This window comes from Anopheles bellator, chromosome 1, assembly GCF_943735745.2.
Source record: "Anopheles bellator chromosome 1, idAnoBellAS_SP24_06.2, whole genome shotgun sequence".
Taxonomy (NCBI): domain Eukaryota; kingdom Metazoa; phylum Arthropoda; class Insecta; order Diptera; family Culicidae; genus Anopheles; species Anopheles bellator.
This window is the reverse complement of record NC_071285.1, coordinates 9,537,155-9,565,153: the sequence shown is the minus strand read 5'-3', so window position 1 is coordinate 9,565,153 and position 27,999 is coordinate 9,537,155. Positions and strand designations below refer to the sequence as shown.

Here is a 27,999-nt window from a genome sequence, read left to right as displayed (position 1 = left end):
GCATCTAAGTACCTTCTAATTCTTGTCACGAGTTTACGAACAAAACGGCCACGTTAATGGAAACTATTAATAAAACAGCTAAACTACATCGTGGAGTACCTGGTCGTGTCATCATCATCGTCCACGTCATGATCGTCCACGGACGGATCGGCTCGGGATCGAGCAAGTGCGAAACGTTCATCCGTTAGCTTCCGTCTCAGTTCCTGCAGTTGGACACTGTACTCGCTGGCCAGCGCTTCACTGCGACGAGCTGTTTCCTGCTGCTCTGCCAACCGTTCCTGCAAAAGAACATTTTCCGACGCTATCCTATCCTTCTCCTGGGTTCGCTGCACCAGCACGACGCGTTGCTGTTCAACTTCCGCTCTGCTTGCCGTCAGCAGCTCCTGCAGCCCATCGACTGCCGCCCGATCACCGGTACGTGCAAGCGACAGCTCCTTGAGCAGCGTTTGCTTCTCGCGTTCCAGCTGCTCACGGATGTTGGAATGTTCTTGCAGCTCCTCGTTCAGCTTGTCTTTTTGCAGGTCGAGCTTTTGGCAAAGCTCCTTGTTGGCCTCCAGGTCCAGTGACAACGCATGGTTGTCTTCCCGCAGCGCATCAACCTCCGACTCCACTGCAGCCAGTTTAGCAGACAGCATGTTTATCTGCCGCTCGCACTCGCAAATGTCCTGCTCGCGCTGTGCCATCAGATCTTCCAGGGTGCCGATGCGGTCTTCCGCTTCCTGTAGCAGTTTTCTTTTTGCGCAATAAACAACAGAAAAGACGACGTAAGCAGGGGAAAAATAAATAACCAATAAAGTCATAAAACTCTACACTATCCGCCACCGGGTGGGATGCGCCAAGCTACAGCGAAAATCTAATTATCGTCTATAGTGGTGGTATCTATACCTACGGAGCATTAATACACACACAAACCACGTTGCACGTTGTCAGTCCAGCCAGTGCGCCAACCGGTCGTAAGGGGCAGCAGCCAAAATAATGAAGGTCGAGAGTTAATGCAAGTTATTTTCTAATTTACGGCCCTCTCATGTACTCTGAAGCCCCACAACACCGAGTCTCCGTTGTGGCATCGTACCGTCCGGAATATTAGTCAACCGTCGACCGGATCCGTAGGTGGAAAAATGCATTTTCTTTCGAGTGATAAGTATTCCCTGTCTGGCACTACACCACATAGAGTCAACGTGGTGTTAGCGCTAGTTTCATTTTGCGTTCCACAAACTACGGTGGAAGCAAACGTCAGGATGATTTAAGAAATACATTCTTATCCACGCGTTGCTAAACGGTATCATGAGGTAATGAAGTTGACTAGCTCCCGTAATGTAAGATTGAAAGAAAAATGTCTAGGAAAAGTGATTCAATGAAAAATGTTTCTAAACCCAATTTGTAGTAATGAAACGTCAGGGCCAAATTTACTATTTCCGACGTTCTTCAAACACAGAAAACGTACAAGAACACTGGCTACTGATGTTACTTTACAGCGAAACTGTCTAAACAATTGAAGAAAAAGATAATTGTTGCTCTAATGGAAGTCTGTTACAAATTCAATAAAACATTACTCTATACCTTAAATAGTGAATAAATGTGCCAACTGTTTCCTGAAATCCAGACTGAAATCTCTTCTACTTTGTGCTAATCATTACGGCCTAAACTTATGCCACAATCCGTGGGCACTTACTTGGCTTCGGAGCTTTCCATTTCGAGGGTCTGATTACTGGCCTCCAGTGTGTTGGCGCCCTCCGAGAGTGATTTGTACTGTTTCAGGATTTCCTCCCGCTCACGTTCCTATGGTCGTGAAATGAAAACAGAAAATTGTAAAAATTCCCATATTTCCATCACCTTCACCCCGCTGCTAATTAGGTTCATTGTGCTATTGAATCCTGCGGTGGAATTTAAAAACAATAGAGGGCTCTCCGAGTACCGCACTCGCTAGCGGGTTCTGCTCAGAATTTCAAAATTACGAAGAATTTAATTACCTTGACTAGCAGTAGCCCCTCGGCACGCCGAATTTCCTGAACATATTCCCGCAACTGCGTCTTCATACCATCCACCTCCTGCTGGGAGTCCTTGAGCTTCCGCTTCGTTAGCGCCAGCTCGGCGATGGCGTCAGTTAAATCGTTCGACAGGCGCCTACATTGCAGAATAGATGCCGGTTCCGGATTGGAATGGAGAAGAAAAGCAAACACATAAGTAAGAAACGGTAGCCCAGCGGAGCATTTAAAAGCGCCAGAAGCACGCGTTGGTCAGTCGCAGCCTTGGGAAGCTGCGAAGACAGTTATGGCTGTCTTCGGTCGAAAAACACCAAAGGGCATATATTCAGTTTTTTGGGTTGAAACTGGTTTTTTCCGATTTCTAGCAATACATTTGCCCATTTTCCGGCGGTGCGACACATCACGCCGTGCGCAACGGCAACGGTCGTGCCGGCGCAACTATACCATCAAACCACTGAATAGCCAAGACACGAACCCATTCTCGGTGGCGGCGTTGTCGTTGTTTCGCCTCAAAGTCGCCACTTGCATTTTCAGTGTATCCGTTTCGGTTGCCACGCTGCGCAGGGAACTCTCCTTGTGGATGATGTCGGTGCTAACGGTGCTGGCGGTGAGTGAAGAAAACAAGGTTGAAAAAGGATAACTTAAAATAAATCGTTTAAATTTATGAAAATATTACGCAACAACATCAGCCATTAGGAAGCTTCTCAAATATTGTCTCAAACTTCGTTTCGGCAGAGCAACTTACTGGTTCAATTTGAATTTTGCAAACTCACAGCCTTACGCTACCAATGATTATGCCCCGTTGGGAAATTAAACGATGCTCACCACCACGTGTTGGCCCGGAAAGAGACCCCGAGAGGCCCTCGCAACATCCCTAACGTAAGCTTCCGGTTGAGAAATGTGCGGAAAAAAATTAAAATTGCTTTCTTGCGACGGTGACTGAGTCTTGGAAGTTCGAATCGCTTCCAAATTATCTCCGCGAAAGTCCTGCCCAAAGCGGTTGGTGTGAAAGAGAAATGGGACACAAGACCGCGCGAAGCACCAACAACGGCGAAGCGTCTGCCAATAATTTCCCCGTTTTACCGAAACCGTTTCCTTCGTGAGCTGAGCTCGGACCAGCAAAACACGCAGACACTCGGTGTGTTAGCTAACGCAAAAGCGGATTGCCAAACGGCAACCTTTACACACATTATCGTCTGGCGTCAAAAATTGCACCATGACTCGAGGGTCTACCAAGGGCCATGATGACTGGGCACTCTCCTCCCCAATGGCCCAATAAAAATGTTATCTAACGATAAAAAATGCTGCCGACTATGATGTTGATATAACACGTCCGTCTCTACGACAAAATTCCTGTGGGACGTTGCGGGACGCACAACGCCAGATCCAGTGACCCACAGAGAGGTGCGCTGCCCGCACCTGCACGTCTCATGCTACACCGGCTGGTAAAAGTATTGCGATCCTTTTTATGAGACGCCCGCCCGCACACTCTAAAGCTTCCATAATCGGCACCTCCGTTGAGCAGCCAGCTCTGACAGATTGGAGAACATAAAACACTTTCCACTTTACGTGGTTGCATAATTCGCCACAGACACAGCGGTCAGATTGTACATTCTCTCATAATTTTATGTTTACATGGCAAGGACGTTGCTTCAGTTCAGTTTCAGTTTCGATGGCCAGCGGCCAGACTTTTGCCTTTTTCTCCTTCTGCGTTCTCTTTCTCGATTCCCTCTCCTCGCTCACACAACATAACCGAGCATCCTCTGTCTGTCTGGCCGATCTTATGCTTTCTGTGTTCCTTTCCCTAGCAGAACATACCAAACTCACCCACAGGTCTTTATCTCTCGCTCCTTCTCTTTCTACTTCTCTGTTTCCTCCTTGAGCCACGATGATTTCAGTCATCGTTTTTCTTCTATCCCTCTTTCTCGCGTTCCCTCGCACGCCGCCTGTTCTCACTTATCGACTGTTCCACTTCGCACCGTCTTTCACAATAAGTGGCTGCGAGAGCCGTCCCGCGAGTCGAGAAGTATCCGATGCGACGACCGCCACCCGATCGGGTTGTACGCGATCATTTGCCAGTCTTGCGCTCGTCGTGATCGCGCACGGTTCGCCGTTTGGCTCTTTGTCACACTGGATCGAGTCGATACCACGCCAAAGGCAGACGGAATGATCATTTGCGGATCATCAACAGTGCACCCGAAGTCGCGTTCTCGGGATTCGTTTCGACAACCGTGAACAGAACGACGACAGAAAAGCCTACCCAGTGCGCGGTCCAATGTTGTCGCTCGTCGGCGGTATCCTTAAACAGGTTTTCGACACCTACGGCCGAGACGGCGACGCATCGCTGTGGTAGTGGCGGCTCCTTGCTGTGTTCTTTCGGTTTGAAAGAAAGAAAAAGATACCTCCGAAGAAAGGAATCACGCGTGCGCGCGTGCGCCCCCGTGAGCTGCCTGTCGATCACGAATGGGCCGTGACGGTGTGTGAGTGTTGCTGGCGTGGCCAAGGGTGCGAAGGCGATCAGAATGCGTTTCATTCAAGTTCTTGCGTAGAGCGCGTTGCCTGTGGGGCTAAGTGCGCCGTGCCGTGGATTCAAACGGGAAGAATATTGCAAGTGGTGGGGTAGAATTAATGTAAAACATAAATTAAAAATACAGTGACAAGTGGCACAACCTTTCGAGAGCTCTTCGCAAAGTGAGGCGCCGTGCAAAGTGCTGCATCCGAAAATAATAGAATACAGCGGGTGTAACGACGGCAACATCACGCAGGCCCGAAATCGGTGCTTCTTTTAGGTGTTTAATGATTTTTCTATCAATCGGTAGGTTGCCTTTCGATGGGTATTTTCACCGTTTTGCTTATACAAAATAATACAATAAATCCAATCCAACTCTGCCAAAAGCGATCAACCTCTCACAGGTGGAACCGGAGAACGTATTAGAGAATCACCATGGAAACATTAATTTTAAGGTTCCTTCGCTAACCGCCCGTTGAAGTCTTTCGTTTCATTGTCGCAGGTCGGTTCTGCGTAGTGTAGATATTTTTCTCTCTGCACGCGCGCTATTCAACCCATTCTTAGTCGGAACCCCACCGCTCATCAATCACCGCGCCGTACTAAATCTCGTGCCACAGAATACCTGCGGCCTGCGGCTACAAAGACTAACAATATGGTTCAAAGACCCACTGCTAGACCCGGTCGAACGGTTGAGCAAAGAAACCCCCGATCCGCCTTCTACCGGCCGATCGGTGAATGGTTAAACACTTACGGTAAATGAAGACAGTGCGGAGTTGCTGGAACTGCCTGTTCTTACCGGTGTTGTGTGGACACCGGCACGGCGTAGCGGTCAGAATTTATTACCATAAATTAACACCGCATTTGTCGGACACACCCGGGGACACCGGTGAATGTGCTGACGACTGTCGCCGCGACCTTAATAAAGCTTTCTTACATCTCGTGTTCCGTTCGGTTCGATAGTATTTTGTTAATTTTGGCCGGTTTTTTTATGTCATTACTGTTTTTGGCAATCCTGAGCGGATCGGGTTCCTCGTGACGAAAGCAAAAGGATGCGGTTTCTCGTGTCACTTTCTAAATCGAAAGCCCCAGGAGCATTCAGAGGCGCCGGCACGCGACGGATCTCACACGCCGGACACTTTCGGCAAACACCGCATCAGTCTGTAGCCTTCGTGTCGGACAGCCATTCCTTGGATTGCACGCGTTCTGCTCGAACTGCACTGCAAACGATTTGCTGCTTGAGCGGCAACCAAAGTGAAGCTGCTGCCACACCACCTTGCCACGTGGCCAATTGGGCAATTTCCACATCGCATAACTGGACCCGGTGCACAAGGCCGCACCGTCCGTCCGTCCGTCCGTCCTGGCTGGGGGCTGGGCTTGCCGAGATGAGGATGGAACTTTTTGAGGCCGATAAATGGAGCCACAATGCAACCAGCGCAACAACAGCCAATGTTGTTGTGGCAATAATTTGGCACCAATGGGAAAGTTTTCCCCGCCAACAAACGGGGCAGCACCCTCCCTCTGGTGGTGGCCGCCGTGGCCAGCTGATGAGCTGAGCTGCTGCTGCGGCTGAGAGATGCCGCAAGATAGGAGCATAAAAAATGTGTTGCCAACGCGTGGCGCCAGTTGCTAATGAGTAAGAAACAAACCAACAAAACATTGCAAGCCACGTGTTGCCATTACTCACAGAGAACCCGCGTGTATCAAGGCGATTGCGCCAAACAGCGCGCAGTACGCGGCACGCACCGCGTTTCCATTTCACCAACAGCCCCTCTCTCTTCAAACGAAAGCATTCGGGGGTGTTTGGTTTTCTCTTTCTGTTTTCACTCCGTTTCGATTTCAATCGGAGCGTTTTGCAATCGATCGATCAGTCGCGCATTGGAAGCAAATAAATGCACCGTTCTTTGTTTTGATCATTATGTTCGAGATTTCATTGTGCTAAGGAAACGAGGTGGGCACAGTTGACGATAGAGGAATCTACAATTGCACGCATAATTGCTAAACTCGTTTGAAACACACTCGAAGAGGGCCTCTAATCCGCGGTCCGCGAATCTCTGTAAATCACCATCCTTCATCACGAATGACGCACGGAATGCTAATGACCCGCAACTGCAGCAACAGTTTCGCCGCTGGTGCAGGAAGGCCACCGGGAAAACCTCCACTACGATCGCCTGCCTCCGAAGTACATTAGGCTCATCGGAGGTGATTCACGGTGGCAACCCTCGTCGTTCCATTTGCAACGCCATGGTGTGCGGGTTCGACCGCCAAATGGAGAACCTTCGACGTTTCGAACTCTCCAACTCGGTTCGATTTCATCGGGGCCTCTCGAAGGACGTTCTTTTCCCCTTGGAGCCAACGCTGGCCGGCATCGTGAAAGTGTCCGTCTCAAGTACGTCCTTTTGGCAGCAGTTTTTCGACATTTATTTTTCCCATATCACGAGCCTTCTCTAAGCGAATTTCATGCCGCCTTTCGAAACACTTCAAATGGCGCCAATTTGCATTACGCAGCACGAAGCGTTGCGCCCACAACAAACATTAGGCACACCAATCGGAGGGGGGCCGATATTGGGGAGCACGATCCGACGCTTATGGTCCCGCTGATTGAGTAACCGTGTGCCATGTGTCGTCGCTGTGATTAAGCTGCGAACAATTTCATTGTCATTGTCCCCCCGTTACCTCGTCGGAGCACGTAATGTTGGACTGCGAAGCATAAAACGCGCACTTCACGGCCACGCGAGATCTCGGGACAGCAAGGAAATCGACATTTTCCCCGGCGATCAGGTCGGGGAGTGACCATTTTCTCCTCTCGGTTTTGTTTTGCCAATCGAACCATAATTGCAGCGTCGAGCAGAAATTGGCAACGGGCGCATTTTTCGGCCCAAAACATTGAACCTGATCGCTGGCGCTGTTTCACACGTGGTTTGTTTGCGTTTTCTTTGCCCAATTTGCATCTTTTCCTTTGCCACAGACAGTGGTGAACGCGTTGTTTTTGTGGTTTTCTTTCGACGCGCAAACGTTACACACCTCTGATTTCCTTCCGTAATGCCGGACCTGCACAACCGGAGGCTGCTCGCTGCCGCGGTTTCGGCAAAGCATCTCGTTTTTTTTTCTTCATTCAACTCCGCCCGGATGCTTTCGTAACACCAGACGGGGCGGGCACTCCACACAGAGTTGGTTGAGGCAAATTGAGCAACTTTGGGGCTGTTCCTCGTTCCCGTCTGCCGTCTGGTAGCGTTGCAGACGAAGGTTAGGAGACGACCGAAAAAAACAGCTCAACCTTCCAAATTTAACCGATTCAAAGTGCGATTTATGCAATGCGAGATGAAAGAACCCGAAGGCGATCCTGGAGGGCCGTCTGCAGGCGGGCCGGTGATAAATCATCGACCGAACGGCAGATGCAATTGAATGAGAGTGAGAGTGCACGCCTTAATGTTGTCCCGGCCCAGCCCATTACTCAATCGAGCAGAGAGGTCAGCGGTTCGTTCGAACGATTCGAGCGAATCATCATCGGTCGAGGGGTAGGCCAAGATTCGTTTATGACTTCACCCGCCCGGCAGCAGGAGCGCGCCTTTTTCACTCCATCGGGAACCGGTTTTTTGGTTACATTATTTGCCCTTTTCATGCCCTTGCTTGCGCGGGAACACGCGGCAAGTCTGTATAGTTTACTGTTTTACGATCGGCATCGAGACCACTAACAACGGATGCCAATCAACCGAGGACGGATACCGTTCTGCGGAGTGGCCTGAAACAAAGATGGGATCCACAGAGACGGATCAGTATTCCATCGTCGTCTCGATGGGAGTGTTCTTTTGGCTTCAAAACATACGCTCGCGAAAAAGCTCCAGCGGAGGCGCTTGGCATGTGCAGCGAATGCACCCTTTTTAATTCGATCGAATAATGCACCAACGTGTCGTTTGAAAGTCCCCGACCCACGCTGCTGCGGGCTGTAGCGTGAAAGAATCGAGCAGGAGGTTCCTCGCTTACCCGACCCCGTTGGTGTCTTTCGTTTGAATCGTCGCACACGAAGCTGCATTTCCCCCCGGGCGGCAGCGGCCCGATTATGCAATGGCGCTGAGCAGCGACAGAAAGAAAATTGCCCTTTTCGCCACCAACGACAGTTATGATCTGGCCGATCCTTCCCGGTTTCGGTTCGGGATTCGGTGGCGGAAAGAGCCCAGCGGCAACATGTCTCCCGCGCGATTCGTGTGCGTTGCACTCGTAACTTTCTAACCTCCTACCGGGGACGATGCTGCTGGCCGGTTTTCGTTGGCTCGATCCGAACTGCAGCCGGCGCGCTACTAGGCCACTTGGGCACCGAACACACCGCTTCCTCGACGCAGAGAGAAAAACTTGATTTTACGATTTACCCCGGAAAACGGGGTTTTGAATTTCGGTCGGCAAGTGGCCACACATTGTACGGACATGGTCGGGCTCAGTGCCTCAGTATTGCGTAGCCAGCAGATAAATCCCTGAGAGCATCCGACGGAACGGAAGTCAGCATGAGATTCAGTAATCCGCGTAAGCTTTTAATGCATCCTTTAATATGCCACTAAAGTTTACCGACGAATCTAAAAGCAAACGACCAGTGACAAATCTACGTCTCGCAATCGAAGACAAGGCCCAGGAACCAACCTTCCAGCTCGGTGTGACAAAAGCGGAAGAACGTTAACGACCGGCAACTTCCGCAAAGCTGAAACGCGGCTCTACCATCCGCGTTCGGGGAGAATGACGCCCAGGGCTACAGATCGCTCGTTGTATTGCAAATTCAACGTGAAACACGACGGCCAAGTGAACCGACTGAGACTTCCTGTCACTCACTCACCCGTGGCGTGACATTAGATTGCCATTGTGTCCCCTTGTGCTGGGCGTTGGGAAAAAAGGAAAAGTGATTTCCATGCCACCCCAGTCAGCTTACCTTGGCGTGTGTCATCCGTCAAGCCTCTCCCGGGAGAGTTTGATTTTTGTATCGATAAATCAAACACGCCGAAGTGTCCCGCCCGAAGTGTCGTCGCTTGTGGTTTCTCTTTTGTATTCCTCTATTTAGCAAAGATTTCACTGACGCTGGGTTGGTTCCTCCTTAAACCATAGTATTGTAATTACACTGACCAATGGAATGAGTTCCGCTACATTATCTTAATTTTGGGAAACCTTCAAACAGCTTTGGAAATGGCTGTAGGCGCCAAAAATCCAAAATCCCTCGGTGCCCTTGCTGATGGAAGGTGCCCTTGCTGATGCCCTTGCTGATGGAAGAGAGGCCAACGCTACTACCGTGGCCACCCGCAGCACCAGCATGTAAATAAGTTGTGGTTTTATAATCGCTTCCATCGCGGCCGCGGCGTCCATCGGTTTATGCGCGCACCCGCGGCGATTGATATGGTTCCCAAAACCGGCTCCCGCTTAATTAGAGCCAAAAGTTTTCTCAAGCAAACAAACGACACAAAGGCACTTCCATAGAAAAGAAGTTAAATTTCAAATCAAATCAAACGAACCCAATACCCAAGTTTCTGAAGCACTAATTAATAATCTTGTTTTGTTGAATCACTATCGCAATCAATCTCCGGCGTGTTTTTGGTGCTGATTATTAAGGTGTGTAAAGTTTTTCGCAAAACTTAACCCGCAACCATTTCAAAAGACTAATTAAACCTCAATTCATTTGCCTCACAGACACCAATTGAACCCCCTAACGGTTGAAAGCTACTCCCGCCAATCTCAAACCTGAGTACAGACAGTAATTAATTTAATTAAATTTTACAGTTCAGGTAAGATCAGGGCACCCGCCGCGCTATTTGGCACGCGCGGCACCAAAAATCCGGTCAGACGATGGTGTAAGCCAATTCTGAGGAAATCATCAAAACGACTTCATCATCCCGCCATCTAAACCGCCGTCGACAGAACAAACAGCCACAAAAAATATGCAAAATTAGTTCATTGTTTTTGCTGGGAATTGGGGTCTGTGGATGGCAAACCCCGTGTTCCCCGTCAAACCGATCACCCTTTTCAACGGCAACGGTGCCCCTTGCAACAGCTCCGCCATATCTTATCGTAGACGGTGGGTTCCCCGTTGCATCAGGCCCGACAACAGTTTGACACCTTGGAGGCAATTTGACCCCATAAACCTCAATTGCCGTTAGATGCTGATGGCGCCTGCCTAATGATGGGGATGATAAAGACGACGACAATTTCGAAATTAATAACATCGACACCAAAAAGTGATGTAACTTTTACTACCAGCTGCTTCGTTGTGTTTTCTCTCTCTCACTCTCTTTCCTGGCCACCACCGGTGTTCGACCCAATGAAGCCGAAGAGACTGGAGTACACTATTGGTGCCAAGATTTGTAGGTCACGCCGCGGTTCACTATGTTGGTGGCAATCACGACAACAGCCGACCGGCCGAGTGTTGCTGTGCGTGACTCTTCTGTCGGTCGAGGGGTCCGCTTGTGTGATGTCCACAGAATTGAACGCCCGATCGCGGGAAGCTGTTACTTCACCCTTTCATCCGGTTACGATTTGTAGTACAACCATATGATTGTTGGAACGTTACTTCAACAATCTTGTTCAGCGTCTCGATCCAGAAGATCAGCGGTATCGATCGTACGATGTTGGTTCCCGCACGTTACGTAGTCCACTTGAAGACTTGCCGATCACGATCGGGCACCATCCTCCGGCAAGGAATTGATGGGGTAACGTCAATTCATAGAAGACCCACGCCATTTATGGCATGTAAAATCTGTTGGCAACCTCCAATTAACGCTGCTGGAGAACGGTTTAAATTGCAAAACATTTTCAGCTCAAGCTCAACCGATGGCGGCCAAATGATGGGCCAAACAGTATTGCTGCTGACCGTCCACGCAACAAGGGAGTATGTTTATCACCCAACACACTATTTAATTTGTTGTACACTTTCAACCTACACGACATTATCTAATGGCCCTCACAGTTTACCGATCTTAAACGGTGGTCGGTAGCGCAATGGTCAGTGGTACAAGGCAAACAAAAAATAATCATAATTTTAACACCACGACGCCCATCAGCAACAACAATAGTATGACGCCGGCTTGATGAGCGCCAGCCAAACAAAGCTAGTCAGTCGCCATCATTAAACACGCCACGGTGGTTGTCACCTTGATGGTGAGCGAGCTCTGGGACTTCAGCCGCAACCAGTGTGTTTCTGATTATTTCCTGCTTTTCCGCCTGACAAAAGCCCAACCGCACTGAGGTTAGACCCAATTTAACGCAACCGTGCGCCAGAGCTTTGGAGCCCCTCACATAATACCTTGTATGACAACTCCAACGGTACGGCAAAGCTCAGCTCAGCAGAGCAGCAGGTGTCGACCAACGGACAGAGCGGTCCGACCACAGCATTAATGGAGGAAAAGCGGCTTCCACCATCACGCGGAAACGGCACTGCAATGTGCGCTGCATGCCATTTCCTAACTTGCCCCTCTCTACACGGGATAAGTATAAATGAGGAATTAGAGACCAATTGACACACAAGTGGGGAACTTAGTGCAACGCGTAGGGTTTCCGGTTTCCGAAACCGTCGCGTGGCGCGTGGCCTGCGAACCATCAACACGTACTACACATACGTCCGCCGCGGAGGTCACCATAACGGTTCAACGGCTTCCGAACCGTGGCGTGGCCTTGAAATCACCGTTTTACTACCGGTCATAAACGTAAAATACACATCACCCAGACTCACGGGCTTGTGGCTTCTGTTTCATCAATATCACGTCGACCGGGCCAGATTATATCCGTGCGACAACACGCCGGCTTCACTACGGTTGCATAATATCTGGAGCAACAACAAAAACGTGTTCAGAAGGTGGCCAGGCGGCGCTCCGCAGTCGCAGGGGATCGACGCACGGTCACGCAAGATTGTGAGCAATATTACTTTCTCCCTACCAAAACGGGGTGCACTCCGTGTGTGACAGCAGGAAACCAACCCGGTCACCCCTTCGCTAGCTAGAGCAAGGTTCGCGGGAAAGAGCCTTAAATGTAGGTCACCATCTGTGAACGGCCGGGTCGCGAAAGTGAAACTGGAACAAGTCGGTCCAACCGGTGACCGGGTTTGGGTTGTGGCGCAACATCTTTTCGCAAGCCGATAAAAATCTCCCATTCACAGAAGGCCACCAATCAACGTCGGATGTTTTGCTCCGGGAAACCGAAATCCTACGAAAGATGGTCAAAATAAACATTCAAAATCGTTGGTCAACAGCGAGCTCAACGGATGTCTGTGGGGGGGTTTCGCTGAACTTTAGGTGCGTCCAACACACGTAAATGGATGCAAATTTATGCATTAGCTGCCCCGTGGGGAGCACCAGAAAAACCGGGCACCATAAGTCTGTCAAGGATTGACAATAGAAAGGACAAATGTGGCGCCGGTTGAAGGTTGGCGATATTATCGATCGACCGGGCTGACCGAGCTACACGAGCCCGATCTGTTGTAAACTGTAAATAAAAGTGAAACGATTAACATGGCAAATTATGCAACACAACCCTAATGAACGCTGTTTTAGATGAATACTTATCGAACTCGTTCTCCTTCTCTTATCCCTGACTGCGATCAGCACTGTGATGAGGCATGCATCCGTCTGGATGTGTATCCTGCTGACCTTCTACAACCTGCATGCGACGACCCTGGCGGCCATCGTGCCACCGCCATGGAGCGACCCGAACAAGAACCCGTGCGCTAGCCAGCCGGGCGGCTGGCAGCTACTGTACTGGCCACCGCTCAAGCGCTGCTTCAAGATCTTCCAGCTCGGCTACCCGTGCCCGGACACGATGGAGCTCAGCCCGGTCGGGGCCGGTTCGACGGGCCTGGGGTCGACGGCCGAGTGTCGCTGCCCGCCTGGCACCGCCCAGTCGCCGCTGACCAAGAAGTGCCACAAGCTCTTCGAGCGTGGCCCCTGCGAGTTCGGGCAGTACTTTGCGCCGATCGCGGACGGTGCCGGAAGGAGTGCCATGTAAGTGTGACCCACCCGGAAAACCCGGGAAAATAATGCGTCTCTAACTCTTCTCCTCCTCTAACCGATTGACGCCTTCTGCAGACCAAAACAGCGCTGGGGTCTGTGCAAATCGACGGAAATCTGCGACAGCGGAATGATCTACTGGCCGCAGGACAACAAGTGCTACCAGATACACACCAAAGGACCCTGCGCGAAGGGGAAGCTTATCAGTCTCGATAACAACGGTATCGCCCGGTGTAGGGTACGTTGCGCCACAGTTCGATCCGTCTGCGATCAAGCTCCTAATTGTTCTTTCTTCTTTGTCCCCGCTCCAAACAGTGCGAAAGCGAAGGCGATCTGGGCAACTACTTCCACGAGGACACCGAAACCTGCCATGAGTTTTTCACCAAAGGACCGTGTCTGGGCACGGGTGAGCTGTTCCTGCCGTCGCGCAAGTGTGCCTGCCACGAGCGGCTCCCGCACTACCACAACGAGACGAACCAGTGCTACGAGCTGGGCACGATCGGGCCGTGCCCCTTCGGGCACACGTTCATTGTGGCCGACGGAAAGCGCCCGGCGGACGGCGGGGGTAACACGGCACCTCCCAAGGGCCCAATGAAGGGCGAGTGTCGCTGTAAGGATGGTTACGTGCGATGGAAGGATGGATACTGCTACAAGCTCTACACGCAAGGGCCGTGCGATTTCGGTGCCTTCGTCACGGAACCGAACGTGTGCACGCCGAATCCGTGCGAGAAGGGGCGCCTGTACTTTCCGCAGGAGAAAACCTGCTACCGGATCGGTTCGCAGGGTCCGTGCACCTTGCACCAGGTGGTCATCTTTGATTTTACGTCGCGCCCCTCGCTGGACGGTATCTCCTACAACGGCATGTGCGGCTGTTCGGGCGTCATCTCGAACCTGGACCAGTCGTGCACGGACGAGGCGGACCAGATACCGCAGAGTGCGTGCGACAGTACGCCGGACATGGTGGAGGTGAACAGGCAGTGCCACAAACTGTACACCCGCGGACCGTGCGGGCCGGGCCAGTGGCTCGAACCGAAGAAGATCCCACCGCGCGTCCGATCGGCAGCCTGCGTATGCCGGCCAGGATACACACCGTACGAGCAGCCGCTCGCTAACGGCGTCATCGGTTGCCAGGCGCCGAGCGTTGGCATCGCCAGGTACTTGAACGAACGGCGCCATCTACATTCGCGAGCTCCCGGCAACCTTACCCTTCCGCTGTCCTAGTTTCTACCGCGCTGCACGCATCCCATCCTCGCCCTGCTCTGGCGCACTCTCTTCCGTAGGGGGCTTAGCAACACCTTTCTCATCATCTTTTTCTGCCTTCTTTCTATCCGTTTCATTCTCGTACGTGTGCTTTCTTTCGCTACTCCACAAGGTGGTTCATGAGCTTACTGGGCTTTGGTTCATCCGATCCGGACGAGTACTGAGCCATCGATCCCCACGCCGTATCATCACGCCTCCCAGGACCTGGACCTGAACCAGGCGCCAGGTGTTACCAAGGAAAAGCCCAATCCCATTTAATCACCAACATGCACATGACACACGCCCGATAACGCCATTTTACATTGCCTTGTCGTCATCGGCCTGCCACACGCAAACACACATACAAAGTCATTGCGCACCTACATTAAAACCGCACAAACCACCTTACGCGCCATGAACCTTTATCACGGGTCACGGCCATTAACCTGCTGTGCACACGCCTGTCCCGAGCCGCATCATCTATCAGCGTTCAACCACGAGTGCCATAAGGACAGCAAAGTGGACGCTTGGCTCCTGAATCGGCCCCTCAGCGCGCTGTTGGTGCCTTCAATCTTTATGTATTTAAATTCTAACTACAGCTATAAGATGCCGGTGCTATTATGAGCATTACTGTGAAAATGGGGCCGCCCGGATAGTAATGATCAGTCGAATAATAGGATAAACAATGAGCGGTTCGTACGTAGACTGAGTAGCACATAAGGACACAGTGTACACACATTGTCATCGAAATATGTAACGGCAAAGGTCGGAAAATAAAGTAGAAACACTAAAATAGACTCACTCGAGTTTGTTCTGCATCCGACCGATCGTCGACTGCAGTTCGGTTCGTTTCGATTTCAGCGACGACAGTTCCTCCTCGATCACAAACAGCTTTTCAGTTTTCTTGTCCAATTCGATCTAAAATTAAAGTAAACTCCATCAAAGTACGAGAACACCATCTACAGCGGTGTGCACGCTTACCAAAAGCTTGTCCTTTTCACGCTCCAGAGCAACGTTCGATGCCCTCAGCACGCTTATCTCACTCCGCAGGTTACCCAGCTCTTTTTGCACATCCTCGACAGCGCTGTCCACTCGTTGCAGCTTGGCCTCCGTCGATCCCAGCTGCGTTTCGGAGGACATCAGGCGATTTTGGTGTTCCGTCAGCGAACGTTCCGTTTGTTCCTGAAGGATCCTGCCGAGAAGGACGAATGTCAATAAGTAACGAGCCCGCAGTGTCAATCCGTGTGCCACTTACTTCAGTTGAGAGTACGAAACCTTCAGCTTACTGTGGGATGCTTGGACCTCCTTCAAACGTTCCTGCAGCTCCCGGTTTTCCTCGTTCAACAACTGCACCTGCGACTTGGAAGAAGATCTTCCCAGCATCAGATCGCGCCTTTCCGATTCCAGCTTCGCTATCTGTGCCGTGTAGCCGACGATGAGCTCCTCGTGCTTAGCCAGTTCCTCCTGCTGGCTGCGGGTGGCAAGTTTTAGCTTTTCCCGCACAGCATCACGCTCCTGTGTGAGGCGTTGCACTTCAAACTTCGCCTCATCACGTTCCCGCTCGACACGGTGAATGGCCGCCTGGATGGAGAGGGATGACTGACCGGAAGCGGCAGACTCGGCCGTGCGTAACCTGCTGCCACCACTGGTCACACTTTTCGCCGGCGGTCGCGACAGTTTACGCTGCACATCTAGCTCGCTTTTCAATTGCGACAACTCGTGATCCTTTTCGGCGCTCTCACGCTTCAGTTCCCGCACCAAGCGCACCTGACGATCGGCTTCCGAGCTGTAGCTGTTGCGTTCCTCTTTTACCTTACGCAGTTTCGACTCCAGCGCCCCGCACTGGTCCTTCAACGATTGAATCTCGGCCTGACTTTCGACGCTGGCCACTGCATTCATGCCCGTTTTGTGAGCCAAATCTTGGACGGCATACTTTTGCTTCAGTTTGGCGTACTTGCTCTTCAGCTTCTCGTAGTCGGACAGCAGCGAGTGTTCGCGATCCTTTAGCTCGTTCAACTGTTTGTACAACTGTCGCTTCTCTTCGGTCGCCTGTTTGAGGGCATTCTGTAGCGCCACATCCAGCTGCCCCACGCTCGGACACGAAGAAGAAGTGGCCGAACTGTCCGTCAGGCCAAACTGTGTCTGGCCAGCGGTGCGCGTTGCGTACAGTGCCAGCTGCGATTCGAGATCATTCACGCGCAACTGCGACTGCTGCAGTTTGATTTGCAAATCCGAGCTCTTACGGTTCTGCTCCAGGATGTTAAGGTTCGCCTCCGATTCCACCTTCAGCGCTACGTTTTCCATTTCGCGCAGCTCCTTGTCAAGCTGTTGATTCTTTTCCGACATTTTGTCCAGCTTCCGGGCCAACCGCTCGTGAGCCGTCTGCATCTCGTCGAGCTTCTGTTGTAGCGAAAGTTTCTCCTGTTGTAACGTTTCAACATCTTGGCCGAGCACATCGACTCCGCGATAGCAACAGTCCTTGGCCAGTGCGGCCGCCGGCCGTCCTCCCGCAAACAGTACGCTCAGCCGATGGATCTCGCGATCACGGAAGTCAATCTAAAAAAAAATAGAGTAAAATAAATATAGTATATCATCACGGGGGGGGCCCGATAAAATGCCATTACGTTTTACAAAAGTCACACCTCCCCGATTGCAACCGCTAGTGATGCAATGCCGCTCAGCGTAAACATTATCTCATATTTACAGCGCTGATAACAGGCTAGTGCTGTGCTCGGTGCTAGCTGAACCTGTTCGTACTTCTAATACGTAGTTAGCTTCAGTACTGTTTAACGCTTTGCTAAGACCCGTACAGCATTGTGATCCACGGAATGTTCTCCTACAAACCACTCACTTCCGAACTAGCGAAGGCTATACAGGTTCCCTGTAATGGCCCGCTGGTTGAGATACATCTAAACGATCATTCCAATCTACCGGTGTACGGTAAGGGCCGAAAGAAGGCAGCGTACTGTGTGCTAAACGAAAACTACAAACACTTTGCGGAGCGGATCCGAAACCTGACCGTGTATGAGGATGATTTGTGGGTGGTGACGGCACCGAAGTGCGGTACAACATGGACCCAGGAGATGATGTGGTTACTCGATCACGATCTCGACTATCGGACAGCGGCTGACATTAACCTACTGCAGAGATCGATCTTCATGGAGTAAGACAGAGGAGGGAAGGCAAATTCCGTTTTTATCAAATGAACATTCATCTTCTGAAAAGGTTTAGCACGCTGGTGCCAGCAATCGAAGAGGACACGGTCAGCCTCGTGGAGCAAATGAGTCGTCCCAGACACATCAAAAGCCACCTTCCGATGGCTCTGCTACCGAAGCAGCTGTGGACGGTGCGGCCACGCATCGTGTACTGTGCCCGCAATCCGAAAGATATGGTCACCAGCTTCTACCATCACTACCGACACCTGCATCAATACACCGGCTCTAAGGAGGCATTCCTGGAGGCCATTCTCGAGGATCAGATGATATTCCTGCCACAGATAGCGCACACACTGGACTTTTGGGCCTTGCGCTCGGAACCGAACATCCTGTTTATCCATTACGAGCAAATGAAACGGGTACGAGGGATAAGTGGAGGCCTATCCATTTGATTGCCGCTGGACTAAAAACACTTTCCCAACAGGACCTGGCCAGTGTGCTCGAGTTGGCTTCCGCGTTTATTGGGAAATCCTACACAAAACAGCAGCTTGCGTTGCTCGAAGAGCACCTCTCGTTCGATGTGATGAAAAGTAAGGTGACCGTAGAGCGTGTGCCGCTGACGAGTGGAAGTGACACTACAAGTCTGCTCGATCATTTCGCTTTCACTTAGATAATAATTCCGCCAACAACTCGGCCCTGCTGGACATTGTGCACACTATCTCCAAGCCAGAAGAACCGTCAGACTTCCGGTGAGTGTCACGTGGGGTTCCCAAAGCAAGCGCGTACCTGATGCGGTTCCATTCTGCAGATTCATGCGAAAGGGACAGATTGGATCCCATCGGGAGGAGATGTCGCCGGAATATATTGCCCGTCTGAATGCGTACATCGAGCGAAACCTAAATGGAAGTGACTTCAGGTTTCTCGAGTAAAAAAGGCGACTTCTGGCAACACAATCGCCATCGCACACTACCACAGGCTTAGGCATTCAGTTGCTTCACGGCGGGACACTAGCACACAGTGGAGCGTGGCCAAGGTCATCGCCGAAACTGTTGGGCGACGGAAGCAGGTTTTTCGTGGTTGTGTATGGGTTGGGTAAGCATAGATGCGAAAAAATAAAAGCTGCAATTACCAGACAGAACCGGGGTTGCATGAGTTCGTTACACGCGCTCGGTGGTTGATAACGTTAAAAGCTCGCAATGTTCGTCAGCAAACCGCTAAACTCTAGCGTGGCCAAAGCAGTTGAGGCTCCCATGCATGGGCCAACGGTGGAGGTGCATCTTAACGATCACAGCGATCTTCCGATCCGAACGCGAATCCCAACGCATTCTGTTTTAACGCCACAATATCTGAAATCGGCCGAGCGTATCCGCAACTTGCCCGTCTACGAGGATGACGTTTGGATACTGAGTTACCCCAAGTGTGGCACAACCTGGACGCAGGAAATGGTTTGGTTGGTGAGCCACGGTTTGGACTACAAAACGGCGTCCGATGTGAATCTGCTCGATCGTTCCATCTTTCTTGAGTATGACACGGGACACGATCGCCGTGGTTCGATAGTGACAAAGTGTCCCCTTTTGCAGGTTCTCGACCTTTGTGCTCAACTATCCAGGCGATACGATCCGTCAGGTGGAAGAAGCTACCCGTCCACGGCACATCCAGTGTCACCTACCGATGGCACTGCTTCCCAAGCAAATCTGGACGGTGCGGCCACGTCTCGTGTATTGTGTCCGCAATCCGAAGGACGCGACGGTCAGCTTTTATCATCACTACCGTCACATTCACGGCTACGAGGGAACGATGGAGACGTTTCTCGAGGCCATCCTAGCCGATCAGGTCCTGTTTGGACCCCAAATACCCCACACCCTGGATTTCTGGGCCATCCGGCGAGAGATGAACATCCTTTTCGTTCACTTTGAAGACATGAAAACGGTCAGAGAGTTAGGGTGGCTTACAAAACAAGCGTTCGCTTAAGAAAATCTTACCTTGTGTTTCTAGAACATGGCCAAAGTTCTGCGCAGAGTTTGTCGGTACTTCCAAAAATCTTACACCGATCAACAGCTGATCGAGCTGGAGAAACACCTATCGTTCGATGTGATGAAAAGCAAGTAACGGTGGCCGCAATGAAAAGAGCACCCCTTCTCACGTTTTGACTTTAATGACGTATTTGCAGACAACAAATCGGCCAACAATTCGTGTGTTTTGGAGCTGGCGGAATCCCTATCAGGCAAAAAGTTGGAACACTATCAGTGAGTACCCAGAATTGTTCGGCTCGGTGATTGAGCAAGGCTATTGATAAGCAATCTTTCGAAACAGATTCATGCGAAAAGGACAAATCGGTTCGTATCGGGAAGAGCTATCAAGCGAATACATCGCGAGGCTGAACAAGTACATCGAGCGGCATCTGGCTGACAGTGACTTCCAATTCAGAGGATAAAAATATCTTCACAATAAAAGATTACGCGCGAATTGTTTGAAAATGTGCGGTTCACGCACGCCAAGACACGTTTGGTAAACACTAACACACGATGAATCCATGCTTTCGAACACACGAACACAACCGGTTGTCACGCAATTCGCGGTGGGCAGAGCGCGATTGTGCCGCGATCAAAACAAGACAGTCAAGGTTCCGACGTCGCATAGCTGGCAGCGTTGTTCAGTCAACCGAAGACCATGTCGACGTTCGAGTACATCGAGATAGAGGATCCTGTGTTCCGTGACACCTCCCGTGAGCGGAACGAAGCAGATTACGTCCTGGTTCAGTGCAACGACTACGATAAAGTTCCGATCAACCTGCCGCACTGGAAACCGTCCCCAGTCTGCCTGTCCACGAATTTCACTCGCGTCGCTGAAACGATCAAGCGGATGGAGGTGCGCCCGGACGATGTGTGGATCGTGACCTATCCGAAAAGTGGCACCACCTGGACGCAGGAACTGATCTGGCTCGTGTGCAACGACCTCGACTTCCAGAAGGCTCGCGATCTGCCGCTCGATGCACGGTTCCCGTTCATAGAGTAAGTATGCGCGTGGCGCGTATGCGTTTTGAATGTAAATCACACCTATCGCCACTCATTGTAGCCTCTCCGGAATACGGGATCTGCCGGAGTCATTCAATCCACTGCGCGATGCTCTCGAAATGCCCTCACCGCGGTTCATTAAGTCACACCTTCCGCCAGCCTTCCTGCCGGACGCGCTCTGGACCGTGCAACCGAAGCTGGTCCACGTTCGGCGTAACCCGAAATCGGTGGCCGTTTCCTACTACCACCACTCCGTCTCGTTACACTGCTACCGCGGCACGATGGAGCAGTTCATCCGGTCGATGATGAACGAGCTCGTCTACTACTCGCCCTACCATCGGTACCTAATCGAGTACAGTGAGCTGCGCTACCCGAACATGCTGTCTCTGTGCTACGAGAGCATGAAGCGCGATCTTCCGGCGGTCATCCGGGAGGTGTCCCGCTTCTTCGGCAAATCCTACACCGACACGCAGATTCAGCAGCTTGCCGAGCATTTGTCGTTCGATCGAATGCGCCAGAACGAGGCGGTCAACAGGCGAGAGTGGGTCGAGTTCAACCTGCGCCAAACGGCCCGAACCGATAAGCTGGACGATAACAACATGCAGTTTATCAGGAAGGGCGAGCCGGATGGGTGGAAGAGGGAACTGTCCGACGACCTCGTTGCAGCGCTGGACCGCTGGACGTTAGATAACATCCCAGATAGCAAATACTCCCATCTGTTTCAGTGATACTCGGATCATATAAATAATGATAATACAAAAATTTTACGCGGATCAACTGCATTGCTACTGCAAATTTACTGCTTCCTTAATTTAGTAAAACAACACATTCTTTGTACTTGAGCTATCGTATCGTTATCACTTTGCCATGTTTGTAAATAAATTTCCAGGAAACGTGGTCCGATCGGAGCCCCACTATTTGTTGTTCGTTTCAAACGTTAATTCCAACGGTTAATGCCCGAATACGCGTTGGGAAAGTTTACGTAGGGGTCTCGCGAAACCACTACAGTCTTGGCCCATTCGACCTTGGCGATCGTCACACCAATGCGAGTGCGCGTCGTAATAGTTCGGTATGGCTTTTGCCCCTTCTTTTACCACAGGTTTCCCACAGAGAGCCAGTAACCCATACTGAAGGTTACCAGCAACGCAGCAGCAGATCGGTCATCTACCAAACGATAGTCGCCTTTTGCCACCGGCCGTTAACACATCAAACTGAACTGCCCCACAAAAATGTCCACCTCGTTCACCATTACCGACGTCGAATCGGACCTTGGTTGCCCCGGGGCTTCGTCCTACATTAAAGTGCAACTCAACGATCTATCCGACTACCCGCTCGGTGTCGGATCACTAGCACCGGTCCCCGTCGTAGTGCCGGCCAAGTATCAAAGCTACGCCCAGCAAGTGCGAGACTTTCAAGTGTACGAGGATGATGTGTGGATTATCACCTTCCCTAAGTGTGGCACCACCTGGACGCAGGAGATGGTCTGGCTGATCGATCACGAGCTGGACTATGAAACGGCCCGAGCTGTCAGCATCAACACTCGATCGGTGTTTCTGGAGTGAGTATATCCCCGCTGGACCCCTCTAGCAAAACAGCATTACGGTACAAACGCACTTCTAGGATCGGTGCCATTGCGGACGGCATACCGGTGGACACGGTGAGCACCACGGCCGGCATGAAACGTCCGCGGCATATTAAATCCCATCTGCCACTGCCGTTGCTGGCCCGTCAGCTGTGGACGGTGAAACCGAAGATCGTGTACGTCACCCGAAACCCAAAAGACGTGGCCGTATCCTATCTGCACCACTACCAGATGATCATGGGCTTTCGGGGCACGAAAGAAGCCTTTCTTAATGGGCTCGTCGAGGATCGGGTCATGTTCTGTCCGCAGGTGCGCCACGCGCTCGAGTTTTGGCCCTTGAAAGATTCCGCCCCGAACGTTCTCTTTCTGACGTACGAGTCCATGAAACGGGTAAGAGAAGGTAAGACGACTCACACGTCTTCTGGTAATCAATCGGTCTCCTATCCGTAGGATCTGAGGGATGTTCTGCTAAGGGTTAGCGAATTTTTCGCTAAATCCTACACCGAAGACCAGCTCAACATGCTTGCAGAACATTTATCGTTCGATCAGATGAAAAGTACGGTAACCGAAAGGACGCATACGAGCTAGCCTTAAACATCCGCGTTTTGATTCCCATTCTAGAAAATCCATCCACCAACAACGAGCAGATGGTGCGCGGCGCAATGAAGATGAACGGTCGGGAAGGCGAACACTTTGAGTGAGGAGAGACAGCTTCTTATCGGTCTATACGATAATTTTTAAACCACTTTATACACCATCTTTCGTCACACAGATTCATGCGGAAAGGCATTGTTGGGGACCATCGTAACGAGCTGTCGGAAGAGTATATCGCCAAATTTGATCGTTTCCTAGAGAAACAGCTCGCCGGAAGCGATTTCAAGTACGACGAGTGAAGGCATATCTGAAGCTGAGTTAATTGCATTAAAAAGTAAAATAAAATTCCGCTACGGATTGTTGATCTTACTTTGCACTGTTTACACGATTAAGTGTTACGTTGCTGGTTCCGTAATCTCGACAAATGTGCGCAATTTGCGGTGGCAAACCGCCGCAATTACATCTTCTAGCGTCAGTACCTAAGACCTTATCAAATATACCACCACAAAAAGTCATTGTCATTGCAGGCTGTAGCCGTTTCGGGCGGGGTCATGAATGCACCCGAATCACACTGCACCCGAACGGCAAGCATAGTGCACGCGAGCGACGGCATCGAGGAAACGGATCGAGCCAATAGAAATGGCGTCTAGTACGTTCACAGTAACGCGTCTGGATTCGAATCAAGTTACACTACAATTGAACGATCTTTCGGAGTACCCATCGGACGTATTGGAGCCGAGTGTTGTGACCATGACCACGAGGTATGCGGAGTACGCCCAGCGCATACGAGATTTCCAGGTCTACGAGGACGACGTGTGGATAGTGACATTCCCAAAAAGTGGCACCACGTGGACGGAGGAGATGGTTTGGTTGATCAACCACGATCTAGACTACCAACGGGCACGGGGCGTGAAGCTTAACGTTCGATCGACCTTTTTGGAGTATGAACAGGCGGTTTGGGACCGCTTCTGGTGAGTGAACTAAAACAACCCTCCCCAACAATTACTCCGTAGGATCCACGCCATCGCCGATCGTTTCGCGATCGATACGATCGCTATCGCCGAGAACGCTCCGCGTCCGCGACAAATTAAATCTCACCTTCCAGTGTCGCTACTTCCGCGACAACTGTGGACCGTGAAGCCGAAGATCGTTTACGTGGCGCGCAACCCAAAGGACGTGGCCATTTCGCTTTACTACCACTCCCGGGTGTTTATGGGATATGATGGCACGAAAGAGAGCTTCCTAGACAGCCTATGCACCGACCTTTTCGCCTACTGTCCCCTGGTGCGTCATGTGCTCAATTTTTGGGCACTCCGCCACGAACCCAATGTGCTGTTCCTAACCTACGAGCGCATGAAACGGGTAAGTGATGCCTGATGACAATCGGTACCAGAGCAGCTCGTCACAATTATTGTTGCCCTCAGAACTTGAAAGCCGTCTTACCAGAGGTTTGCGGTTATTTTAACAAAACATTCACCAAAGCAGAGTTGGACAACTTGGCGGAGCACCTATCGTTCAGCGAAATGAAAAGTAAGTCCGTTTAAGCGATAGCCATTAGCGTGAGGAAGTATAATCTCTGGTCCGGTAATTTACTCCGTGCACAGAAAACCCAGCCACCAACAAGCACGATGTTGTGCGCGACGCTCTCAAAGCCGATCACCGTGAAGGTGAACAGTTTGAGTGAGTCAAACGGAACTTTAATGGTAATGCTCCACTTTAACCTAACCTACACATCCACTTTTTTAGATTTCTACGCAAAGGTATCGTTGGTGATTTTAAAACCGAACTTCCGGAGGGTTACGACGCCAAATTGAATCAGTTCATTACCGAGCAGTTAGAGGGAAGTGATTTCCAGTACGAGTACGAATAGCAAATCTGTACTTTTCGCAGGAAAAATATGTAAAACCTGATTACCTAATAAAACGAGCCACCTCAAGCTGGTGAAAGGAACTGCCGATCGACCCACTGCAATGGAACAGTTCCACACTTTCGTCTACCAAGTACCGTACGGGACTGCAGCTACGGTTGCATTTCTTGCCTGACCGGCGAATCGCTATCTGCTATTACGAGTGGTCATCGAACTCTCGCTGGCAAAACCGATCGATAACCTTGTCTTTCCTCCTTGGGGTCCTCCTTGGCCCCAAAACGACGAGTAAATACAGAATGAAGGGAAAAAAGTGCAACGCACTTCAGCATAAATAGCGTTGGCGCAAATTGTGTCACCGTGGTCTTAGCGATGATGGTTCGTAATTCAAGTAACCGCTTCCTCGCCCGTGGCGGGAAAGGCCAACCACCTATCAACAAGTTTTGCAATCTGCATTCGCTCCCAACCGGTGCATTTGCCAACTTCAGTTCTGATCGAACCGCGGCCACCAGTGGTCGCACTCGACGCGGTGTTGCGATCGGCATGGCCCGTTACGAAAAATTAAACAACGAGTTCACCGATCGGATCGACTGTCCCGGAACGGAGAAACATTACCGCCTGACGCGCCCACAATGGCGCAAAAGCGATCACGACGGTCCTGCGGATGATCGCCAGGAAGGCGAGTGGTGTGTTATGATTGAAAAGTTTCTTCCACTAATCGAACCGATACGACGAATGGCGGTCTACGAGGACGACGTGTGGGTCATCACGTTTCCAAAGTGCGGCACCACCTGGACACAGGAGATGGTTTGGTTGCTGAATAATGGACTCAATTACGAGCGGGCTGCGAAGCAAACACTGGAAGAGCGGTTTCCGTTTCTGGAGTGAGTGCAGCGTCGGTGGGCGAGTTCTCGGTTCCCCCAGTAGTGCACCTTATTCACCCTCCTCCACTCGGCAGGCTGTCGGGCGCCCTCTCCCTCATCGACGGTGACTCCGTTGGCAGGGTGCAGGACCTAGCGCGTCCCCGGCACATAAAATCGCACCTGCCGTTTATGCTGCTACCGGAAGCGCTTCAAACCGTGCGGCCAAAAGTTATTTACGTGTCACGCAACCCGAAGGACGCCGCCACCTCGTTCTTTCACCACTATCGCAACATTGTGGGGTTCGATGGTCCCCGGGAACATTTTTTCGACGCCTTTCTTAACGATAGTCTCATCTACGCACCGTTTGGATCGCACGTACGGCGCTACTGGGAGTGGAGCAAGGATCCCGCCGCCAACTGTCTGTTCCTCACGTACGAACAGATGAAGCGTGACCTCTGCGGCGTAATAGCGAAAGTGAATCGCTTCCTCGGGCGACAGTACACCGCGACCCAGATCGAGGAACTGTCTAACCACCTGTCGGTGGAATCAATGAGAAGTAAGCCCCCCGAAAGGGCCGCCCTAGCACGCACCGATTCGCTACTTGGTTGTCTCTTCCTTCACCCTTCGTTAGATAACAAATCGTGCAACATGGACGATCTGCTGGAGTGGGCCAAGAAAACCAATTACAGCGAGGAACGTCAAAAGATGGACAATGATTTTAGGTAAGCCACCCGGAAGGGAGTTCAGTTAGAACCCCCGCGTAATCCATGGTTTGTGGCTCCTTCTGGTAGTTTGCGGTCTGCTTTTGTTCCCCCATTCAGATTCATTCGTAGCGGAACTGTCGGAACATACAAACAGGACATGGACGAGGCGTATATACGACGCTTCGCGGAGTACGAAGCGCGGACCACGCTGGGAACGGATTTTGACTTTTTCTTCTAGTATACCAGTGCTTCAAGGGTCTTTATAGGGCGTTAGAACGTTAGGGTATCATAAATATTTCAAAAATATTTTCTAATGATATGCGCAAGGAAATAAAAATAATAATCGTTAAACTCAGCCAAAAGTTTACGAGATAAAGACATTTGGTTCACAGTTCGGGTGTTTGGTTCGGCAATGATTTAGGGGACACCTTCGGTAGGGGTTAGGTAATGAATACATTAAATAAGGCCCTCGAAATCCCGGCAAAACCCCTACCTGTTTCTGGAGCGCATCGATGACTCCTTGCTGGTTTTGTGTTTCGACCCGCAACCGTTCCACCTCGTGCAGCGCGTCCACTTGCTTCACTTGATTGCACGGACAACGACACCGCATTTCCCCCGCGTGCGTAACGGGTTGTCCGGGTTGCGCTGCTTTTTGCTGCTGCTCACAACAACTCCCCGGCTGGTAGGTAGCGCCGGCTCGTACCGTCGATATGAACGGCTTGCGTTCTGCGGAAAATGTAGAAGGATGTCAAGGCACTAACGCAAACCATTTAAATTGGACCGCCTTCGGTAACGCCAAAGGTGTCGCAACTGACTCGCACGCACAATAAACGTTTGTTCGTTCCTCGGGTCTAGGCACCGCACCGACCGCACAAACGGATAATCGATATTTCTGTAATGTTGTTACTCACGCTTATTAACACTGTCCTTGCGCGATTTGACGCTGTCGCTACCGTTAGCCTGCAGCTCACGGACTCGGCTCTCCGATAGGTGGCATTTCTCTTCCAACTGTTTCTTCTCCGCCTGCAGCGAACGAACCCGCGACCGCAGTTCCGTGTTCGCCAGGATGTTCTTGTCCTGTTGCTTGATCAGCTCCAAATGCAGCTCGTTACATTCGGCCAGCAGCCGCGAATTGTCACACTTATACGGCTCGACACCGAGCTCCCAGGCCGCTTTTTCCTGCACAGCAAACGACACCACCCGAAGCAGAAACAGTTACAGTAAAAATATAAAAACAACCGACAACCATTGGCTGCTCTGGTTTGGCCAGCGCGATAGTAATACTTCACCGTGTGTTACTATGATCGTCGCACGGAAACGCACCTGATAAAGTTGTTCGATCTGCTGGTTGGCTAACTTTAGCTTCTCGGCGGTCTGGATGAGATCGTCCAGAATTGCCGAAACAATTCCGATCGCACTCAACGGTAGAGGATGCCCGAAACCGAGACAATCCAACCGTTGCCGCAGCTCACTGTGCCGTGTTTCGATGTCCATTATTTGGGTGAAGGAACTCGATTCAATGCA

The 27,999-nt window shown here is 51.1% G+C and overlaps 7 protein-coding genes across 7 annotated transcripts; 6 read left to right on the top strand and 1 right to left on the bottom strand.

Moving 5' to 3' along the window:
- Nucleotides 1-3: 3 nt before the first annotated feature.
- Nucleotides 4-27,969, bottom strand: LOC131216183 (centrosomal protein of 135 kDa). Its single transcript, XM_058210602.1, has 10 exons — nucleotides 27,799-27,969; nucleotides 27,387-27,654; nucleotides 26,969-27,201; nucleotides 15,955-17,255; nucleotides 15,681-15,891; nucleotides 15,502-15,617; nucleotides 2,461-2,586; nucleotides 1,971-2,124; nucleotides 1,673-1,779; nucleotides 4-732 (listed from the first exon to the last, which is right to left on the bottom strand). Exons 1-10 carry the CDS (start codon nucleotides 27,967-27,969, stop codon nucleotides 84-86), a joined length of 3,336 nt encoding a protein of 1,111 aa, XP_058066585.1. The 3' UTR covers nucleotides 4-83.
- Nucleotides 13,066-14,884, top strand: LOC131216184 (uncharacterized). The gene is made up of 4 exons (XM_058210603.1): nucleotides 13,066-13,454; nucleotides 13,539-13,698; nucleotides 13,776-14,614; nucleotides 14,833-14,884. Exons 1-4 carry the CDS (start codon nucleotides 13,066-13,068, stop codon nucleotides 14,882-14,884), a joined length of 1,440 nt encoding a protein of 479 aa, XP_058066586.1.
- On the top strand, nucleotides 17,494-18,980 carry LOC131216187 (luciferin sulfotransferase-like). Its single transcript, XM_058210605.1, has 5 exons — nucleotides 17,494-17,862; nucleotides 17,925-18,273; nucleotides 18,339-18,444; nucleotides 18,525-18,603; nucleotides 18,663-18,980. The coding sequence occupies exons 1-5, from the start codon at nucleotides 17,528-17,530 to the stop codon at nucleotides 18,781-18,783; spliced, it is 990 nt and encodes a 329-aa protein (XP_058066588.1). The 5' UTR covers nucleotides 17,494-17,527; the 3' UTR covers nucleotides 18,784-18,980.
- On the top strand, nucleotides 20,491-21,705 carry LOC131216185 (luciferin sulfotransferase-like). Its single transcript, XM_058210604.1, has 2 exons — nucleotides 20,491-20,865; nucleotides 20,930-21,705. Exons 1-2 carry the CDS (start codon nucleotides 20,525-20,527, stop codon nucleotides 21,594-21,596), a joined length of 1,008 nt encoding a protein of 335 aa, XP_058066587.1. The 5' UTR covers nucleotides 20,491-20,524; the 3' UTR covers nucleotides 21,597-21,705.
- On the top strand, nucleotides 22,058-23,343 carry LOC131216188 (luciferin sulfotransferase-like). The gene is made up of 5 exons (XM_058210606.1): nucleotides 22,058-22,426; nucleotides 22,489-22,840; nucleotides 22,901-23,006; nucleotides 23,072-23,147; nucleotides 23,223-23,343. Exons 1-5 carry the CDS (start codon nucleotides 22,098-22,100, stop codon nucleotides 23,341-23,343), a joined length of 984 nt encoding a protein of 327 aa, XP_058066589.1. The 5' UTR covers nucleotides 22,058-22,097.
- Nucleotides 23,634-24,914, top strand: LOC131205847 (luciferin sulfotransferase-like). Its single transcript, XM_058198119.1, has 5 exons — nucleotides 23,634-23,985; nucleotides 24,058-24,406; nucleotides 24,469-24,574; nucleotides 24,649-24,724; nucleotides 24,791-24,914. Exons 1-5 carry the CDS (start codon nucleotides 23,684-23,686, stop codon nucleotides 24,912-24,914), a joined length of 957 nt encoding a protein of 318 aa, XP_058054102.1. The 5' UTR covers nucleotides 23,634-23,683.
- On the top strand, nucleotides 25,452-26,713 carry LOC131205846 (luciferin sulfotransferase-like). Its single transcript, XM_058198117.1, has 4 exons — nucleotides 25,452-25,792; nucleotides 25,867-26,327; nucleotides 26,403-26,493; nucleotides 26,593-26,713. Exons 1-4 carry the CDS (start codon nucleotides 25,452-25,454, stop codon nucleotides 26,711-26,713), a joined length of 1,014 nt encoding a protein of 337 aa, XP_058054100.1.
- Nucleotides 27,970-27,999: the final 30 nt, after the last annotated feature.